Raw genomic sequence first — 8209 nt, 5'->3', positions numbered from 1 at the left:
AGTTTGTAGTTGTTCGCACTGACAAGACCTCAAATAACCTAAACCATTATACGTAAGCATCACCACATAAATTGTTCGATCAAAGAACTTGGTTTAAGTGACATATCAAAAAGTTCCACATTAAAGGATAGTATGTAAACTGAAGAAGAATTTTTGTTTATATTTTGCAATTTAAAATCAACCGACAAACCTGAGGGGAAACTTCATTCCCTGATTCATGCGGCATTCGTCACACCAGGTGGGGACCAGAGATACTCTAGCTAGCTATCTTTATTTGTTTGTTTCTTTGGTGTTTAACGGCGCACTCAGCAATATTCCAGCTATATGACGGTTGCTTGTAAATAATCGATGTCTGGACCAGGCATCCACTGATAGACATCATGCGCATCGATCTACACAATTGAGATACAATGACATACATCAACCAAGACAGATAGCCAGAGCACTCGATCCCGTTAGTCGCCGTTTACAATAAGCATAGTCGCCTCTTACAACAAGCATGGCTCACTGGAGACCAATTCTAACCGGGATCTTCACGGGTCGTATCTATCTGAGATTGGGGACAGTTTGGCAAGCTATGTTTACCGAGAAGGCAATATATAAACGTCCTCACAAATAACATCCTTGTGAAATTTGGGCATAGGGCATTTAGGCAGAAGTAAACATCTCTATGGGCTCCTGATGTGCCCCCTCCCTGCTGATGTTTCTGTGTGTATATAAAATGGTATTTCTGCTAGGATTGGCAAAACACAGGAATGTAGCCAAGAAGTTTAAAATAAACTTTAGGTACATCAATGATCTAATATCGTACAATAACAGTCAAATAGCCAATTTCCTTCACCTTATTGTGAACTTTTGGAGTCATCGTTATTGGATAGTGACTCTAAAGTGAGTGAGGGAGTGAGTATGGTTTTACGCCGCTTATTATATTCCAGCACTATCACGGCGAGGACACCAGAAATGGGCTTCACACATTCACACATTGACTATGGAACGGGCTTTGTCCCCTTGCTTAATTTGATAAAATAGCTATTTGACATTTCCATTGTAATGCATAAATTCAAGCTAACTGAATGAACTTTACATGATAAATGAATCAAATTCACTTCATTATGTTCATGAGATACTTCATACAAATCAAAAGTGATTTTAGTATCATAATATATATTTTCTTCGTGTGAAACTAGGGGCACGTTTGGCCCAGTCGTCTAAGGCGCCGCGAATCGCTGTGCAGAGTTGCGTCCCTTGGGCACGCCAGAAACCTCGGTTCGCCCGATTATGTTTCTAGGTTTGTCAGCACCTTACCTGTGCTCGTTGGTTTCACCGAAGTGGTTAACGTCTGAGACCTGCATCACTTCGGGCTTTCCTCCCACATTAAGCTGACACGCCGTGATATAACTGGTATACCGTTAAAAGCGGCGTTAAACCCAACTCACTCACTCGTTGGTGGGTGAAATAGCATTTCATAAGTTGTGAACCTGAATATGTCAGAATAATCACCTTAATTTGTGTTGTGTTTGTTCAGTGTTCAGTGCTAATTCGGATAAGTATAGTGAGCATGTGAAAGACACAACTGGATATTAAAAATGATTAACAAAAAACATATTTCCAACAAGTGGCATGATATCAGTTTGTTATTAAGTTTACACTGAATAGCTTACTGGGCTGTAAACGGGAGACGTATGAACAAGGCTGTTTTTCAAAAAGGGTTACTTCGTTTTAGCTTGGGGCATGTGAACCATGTTGTGTGACATTGCAGTGTCAGGATATAAACGTATCAATTGAACAGTATTTGTTTCGTGCAACACTTCATTTCTATCTAAATAAATATCACGTTCTGTGTGTCATGTACGTGCAGCGCACTGCCTCTGCACTAACTTCTGCAGTTCGTGTATTGGGACACTCATGTTATGCACAGGAGCTATTGTAGGACGAAGGTCCTGATCAAATAGCGATCGCTCATTAGATAAGAGTACTCCACATGTACAAATAGCGGTCTTCGATTGGACGAAAGCCTCCAGTTGTGTTAGAAATATTTCAGTCTTCAGCATGACAACGGTAAAAGGATCTATACCGAAACAGTATTAAAGAAGTTGTTATCTATAAATTGTGTCTACTTTATAAATAGGAGGATGAAAGAAACTGAATACAAAGTACGTTCTTGATGTGTAGTATTGGCTCAAGGTCAAGGCCATCCTGGTCACTGGCGTTCTTTTTAAAATATGTGTTACGACATGCGCTCTGACACCGGGCGTTCCTGGTGTTCTACATGACAGCCCGATGTCCGGTGCGCGTGTTCTGGGAGATGGTGGGTGATCCTGTCCGCAGGTTTGGCCTCCATTGCGGCAATATCATGGGGGTATAGGATTCACACATTGTACACATGTGCAGAACAGTACCCGAGTCTTTAGTGCGTTGAGCTGCTGTCTAAGCACTGGGTAATGTCACGTGACCTCAGCACATGGAGAACCTCCGGCGAGACATGTTCATCCTTGTGATGCCGAGTTGTTTTAATGGAGTGTCACTCAATGACGACACGGGAAGGTCAAGGACATCCGACATCTCATTTAGCTCCTCGAGCTCTGATTGGACGTCTTCTAACATCTCCTGATGCTCTTCACAACTTCTGCGCAGTTTCACCTGCGCAATGTCTTGTTTGATAGTCAGAAACTGTCTTGCGAGTGTTTGGTCCTGTGTGCGCATCTCCTCCTGTGACATTAAAGCACAAAATCAGAATGATTGCATTCAGATGACTTGGCATTACCGAGACATTCATAACTGATTGGATTCAGATAATTGGGCGTTACTGAGCAATTGCACTTTTTATTCACTTAACCGAAAAACAGGTCTCAAATCACACATTTGATGTAACACATTTACGCCGGCGAACCTAATCTGAAAACATTAGTTTGAGACGTCACAAGTTATAAGCAAAACGTTCTTGCTGATCTGGACATACAGTGGCATCCCTCTACACCGAACCCCCTTCATCCAGAACCCCGTAAAGAACCTCTCGTAATATTTAAATGACTGTGCTCCCAAACAATGATTCGCTAAACAGGAAATTTGTTAATCCCAGCGATTTTACTGTGAATGCACCGCTCGGATTAGCGGGTATTCAATGTACACAAGGTTCACTCTACACATCTCAAATATAATAATAATAATATTAATAATAATAATAGATCTCGTGTCATCGTAATGCGCTTCGAATGACATTATCTACATGGAGCAGAAAGGAGTAGGAAAGGGATGTTGGGGATGTAAGGATCAATTGCTGGTTCAGAAAATGATCCTTGAAGAGGCTAAAACTTACCACCGTAACCTCTCAATGTGTTGGATAGACTACAGAAAAGCTTATGATTCTGTACCTCACGAATGGATTTTGAAGTCACTGGAATATATTGAACTCCCCGAGCTACTACTTGTTTTACTCAAGCCTTTAATGAATTGCTGATCAACTCAACTTGAGATGTATTCGCAGGGGCAGGTGGTGACTTCGGAACCCATATCTATCGGAAGAGGAATATTTCAGGGCGATTCTTTCAGTCCTTTGCTTTTCTGTTTGTCATTAAATCCTTTTCGCTGAGCAAAGAGGAAGGTTATCATCCTGGACCTCCTCAGCACAGATCCCCAACACCCTTTACTCACCTCCTTTACATGGATGACCTTGAACTTATTGCCAATGGCGGATCTACACTCCCAAAAAATTCTACTTGTCGAGTCCTTTTCTAATGATATCGGCATTTCCTTTGGACTCGACAAATGCAACATTCTTCATTTGAAACGTAGCAAGGTAGAAGAGGGAGGATCAGTCAGTTTACTTGGAGAGAGAGTTATTGACCATTTTGTGGAAGGTCAGGCCTACACGTACTTAGGGATGCAGATTAGGGACAAACTCCAAAATGCCCAGAGTACAAATGTAGACTAAAGAACGCTCGCAATAAAATCAACGCCATAAATACTTGTTCTGTGCCCGTCCTTTCGTATTCTTTGGGTGTTTCAGGGTATTGACACCCTCACACGAAGAATCATGTCAGACAATCGCCCATCCCTCAATCGCTTATATTTACCAATCATTATGGGAGGACGTGGTTTCATTAACGTTGGGGTTCTTCATGATAGAATTGTTTTGTGCATTTTTGCACACATTTATTTGTCTGATGATCCTCTTGTGAAGAATGTCAAAACTCATGATGAAAACAAAGCATTCCACAGTTTTAGTAAACGAGCCAAGGATGTGGGACATAATCTCAATGTCGGTGTTGATTTAGTTGATAGTTCTGTACTGCTGGACGGTACAGGAATGAGTGTCAACCAAGCGAAGTGCCATATCAAATCGGCCCAGACTCAGGTTTTTAAGGAGAGCTTTCTGAACGACCACTGTATCGAGTTTATGTGTAGTGTTGAGAATATCAGCAATCCTGCAGAGTCCTTCGCTTGGATGAAGTCGTCTGGCCTGAAAAGTGAAATTGAAGGCTTTCTGTTCGCTGCTCAGGACCAGTCACTTCCAACTCGAAACCGTCAATGTGTGATTTTGCATCAAAATGTAAATATGAAATGTAGAATATGCAATGAATTTAATGAGACTGTCCAACACATTGTCAGCGGATGCCAAGCTTTGACACAAACACAGTATCTTAAACGACATGAAGGTGTAGCTCGATCATTTTGTTACCGTCTTCGCCATGCTTGTGGTTTTGACACAGAGGTCAACCCATGGTACAACCCTAAATATGTAGAGGGCGTCATGGAAAATGATAAATACAAACTCTTTTGTAATAGGCCCATTTACAGCCTTAGACGTATCCAGGCCAACAAACCTGATCTTGTCCTTTTTGATAAATCCAATGAAATCATTTATATCATTGCATTTTCTGTCCCCTTTGACACTAATGTGATTGACAAGATTGAGGGAAAAAATGGCAAATATGCGGACCTCGCTTTCGAAATGTCACGCTTGCATCCCTAGTACCAAGTTGTCCGACTCCCCATTGTTTTCGGTGCTTTAGGTTTGGTACCTTCCAATCTGTTGACTGACATTGGGAGAGTACCCGGGTTTGCTACCAGGAATACAGCCCTTCTGACAATCTTGGTAATGCAGAAGGCTGCAGTGTTGGGGTGTCTTCGCATTCTCTGAAACATTCTGGGTGGGTTTGACGAGGTAGCGCTTCCTGGGAGAAGTCCCATTCGCTGTCTGGGCTGCGTGTAGAGGGAGCAAGGGCCCTGGGCTGATCATGAGCCTAACCAGCCTTACTGTGCCAGGTTCACCCAAACCCTCTTTGTTGCATTTTTTATTTTAATCTGTAAATAATAATAATAATAATAATAATAATAATAATGGGTTCACCAACCAGCTCGTTGCGGAGCCACTCCAGTGCGTCGTTGATCCGCTTCTTTCTGTCGTCAGTCAACTTCCCATCGTTTTCATTCAGTAGAACTTCCTTCGGTGGAAACCTGGGTTTCTCGATGTGTTCCGCTTGCCAGGCAAGAATGCTGGCTCTGCGCGTTGTCAGCTTTAACCTCGCCGTTGTCTCTTTCAACTTCGACAATGCTGAAGAGGGATCAACACTTCGTCGGTGATCTTCGATAGTTTCCGGAGTATTTACTGAATGTTCATCCCCATCAGAATCTTCTCTGATGACCGGTAGATGTCGCCTCTTGTCTTTTGGAGTGTGACTGCCTTCATCTTTCCGTCCAACCATCATTGTCTCTAACACTCAGCGTCGGGGGAGCTTCACGTCATAGTCGAAATACCTGAAAATATAAATTGAATGGATGTACGGATTTACCCCCAACAAATTTTTTTAGCAACTGCACACGAAACAAGATTACAATGTCGTACTTTGTACAGAAAACGAAATAATGTATGATGCGAAATCCGTGCAACTTGCTGGCCTTTGGACTCACCAAACATATTTCTTTTGATTATGTAAAGTGTTTTGACGCTGTTAATGTATTCACAATAGTATATTAATACCAAGTCAAGTCAAGTCAAGATTTATATGAAAAAATTATGTTGGCAGAGGTTTTCAGGAAGCATTTTTCAAATATTAGAACATGAGCAAGTCTTTCGCCTAAGTTGAATTTGTCTGGAGATGTAGGTCAAAATAGTACAACATATAGTAAAAAAAAGTTTGTGGGTCACAAACATGGCCTTGAAGTTCAAAGACCTGTCTTTGGTCCTGTCAGAAAGAAACTGGCTATTAGTTCAGCCAAGTTAACATGGCTGATAGTTTTCATACCGCAATGGGGGCGGTCGGGTAGCCTAGTGGTTAAAGCGTTCGCTCGTCACGCCGAAGCCCCGGGTTCGATTCCCGACATGGGTACAATGTGTGAAGCCCATTTCTGGTGTCCCCCGCCGTGATATTGCTGGAATATTGCTAAAAGCGGCGTAAAACCAAACTCACTCACTCACTCATACCGCAATGTTTCAACGTTTCAATGTTTCAAGCCACACATTAACTTAGTTGCACACAGTTATGACAGCCATGAGATGCCAGTGGAGAGAGAGCCTTGTCAGCTGTCGTGGTGGGCTGTGAGGCGCGTCTCTTCAGGGGGACCCCGGGGAGGGGAAAAGGGGAGGGACTGACGCGGATATTTCCCACGCTGAGTGAGTTTGATGAAAGGTGGAAAATTAGTTTTGAAATGAGCGCAGTTGGACTTTATTCTTTTATTGAGATTCTCATAAAGCTTGCTCTGCGCTTCACAAGGATCGGGAATCATTAGGCTGGGACCGGAGAGAGTGTACGGGTATTCACGCAAGCGTTGCACTTGAGGGACGACAATGTGTTAGGTAAGGGTGAATAATCCTGGTCCATAAGAGCACACTGGCGTTTTTGGTGGCTGAAATGGAAGTGTTAAATAGCAAGATCATACACCGTGTCATTTGCTTCGTTTGTTTGTTGTTTAACGCATACCTCCTGCCATCCGTCCCAGTCACCCTTCACAGTATTCATCAACGAAACCCTTCACTGTGTTCATGAACAGTCATTCTTCACTGTGTTCGTCAACTGTCACCCTTCACTGTGTTCATGAACAGTCATTCTTCACTGTGTTCGTCAACTGTAACCCTTCACTGTGTTCATCAACAGTCACCCTTCACAGTATTCATCAACAGTCACCCTTCACAGTATTAATCAACAGTCACCCTTCACAGTATTAATCAACAGTCACCCTTCACAGTATTCATCAACTGATAACCTTCACAGTATTCATCAACTGTCACCCTTCACAGTATTCATCAACTGTCACCCTTCACAGTATTCATCAACTGTCACCCTTCACAGTATTCATCAACTGTCACCCTTCACAGTATTCATCAACAGTCATCCTTCACAGTATTCATCAACAGTCACCCTTCACAGTATTCATCAACTGATACCCTTCACAGTATTCATCAACAGTCACCCTTCACAGTATTCATCAACTGATACCCTTCACAGTATTCATCAACAGTCACCCTTCACAGTATTCATCAACTGTCACAATTCACTGTGTTCGTCAACTGTCATCCTTCACAGTATTCATCAACAGTCATCCTTCACAGTATTCATCAACTGTCATTCTGCACCGTGTTCATCAACTGTCATCCTTTACAGTATTCATCAACTGTCATTCTTCACTGTGTTCATCAACTGTCATTCTTCACAGTACTCATCAACTGTCATTCTACACTGTATTCATCAACTGTCATTCTACACTGTGTTCATCAACTGTCATTCTTCACAGTATTCATCAACTGTCATTCTACACTGTATTCATCAACTGTCATTCTTCACTGTGTTCATCAACTGTCATTCTTCACTGTGTTCATCAACTGTCATTCTTCACTGTGTTCATCAACTGTCATCCTTCACTATGTTCATCAACTGTCATTCTACACTGTGTTCATCAACTGTCATTCTTCACAGTATTCATCAACTGTCATTCTACACTGTATTCATCAACTGTCATTCTTCACTGTGTTCATCAACTGTCATTCTTCACTGTGTTCATCAACTGTCATTCTACACTGTATTCATCAACTGTCATTCTACACTGTGTTCATCAACTGTCATTCTTCACAGTATTCATCAACTGTCATTCTACACTGTATTCATCAACTGTCATTCTTCACTGTGTTCATCAACTGTCATTCTTCACTGTGTTCATCAACTATCACCTTCACTGTGTTCATCAACTGTCATTCTTCACTGTGTTCATCAAC

The 8209-nt window shown here is 42.0% G+C and overlaps 1 protein-coding gene across 1 annotated transcript in view; it reads right to left on the bottom strand.

Annotated features, from left to right (window-relative positions):
* Positions 1 to 1605: 1605 nt before the first annotated feature.
* Positions 1606 to 8209, bottom strand: part of LOC124117465 (protein FAM167A-like) — a 14584-nt gene continuing 7980 nt past the window's right edge. The window contains exons 2-3 of the mRNA XM_046479376.2: positions 5355 to 5757; positions 1606 to 2709 (exon numbers count right to left, since the gene is read on the bottom strand). Of these exons, the coding sequence (XP_046335332.1) occupies positions 2455 to 2709; positions 5355 to 5708 (609 nt within the window). The 5' untranslated portion in view covers positions 5709 to 5757 and the 3' untranslated portion in view covers positions 1606 to 2454. The remainder of the gene's footprint in view (positions 2710 to 5354; positions 5758 to 8209) is intronic.

This window comes from Haliotis rufescens, unplaced genomic scaffold (genome assembly GCF_023055435.1).
Source record: "Haliotis rufescens isolate VD_foot unplaced genomic scaffold, xgHalRufe1.0.p SCAF_1, whole genome shotgun sequence".
Taxonomy (NCBI): Eukaryota; Metazoa; Mollusca; class Gastropoda; order Lepetellida; family Haliotidae; genus Haliotis; species Haliotis rufescens.
Note: the sequence above shows the minus strand (reverse complement) of the source record. Positions and strands in the feature narration are given on the sequence as shown.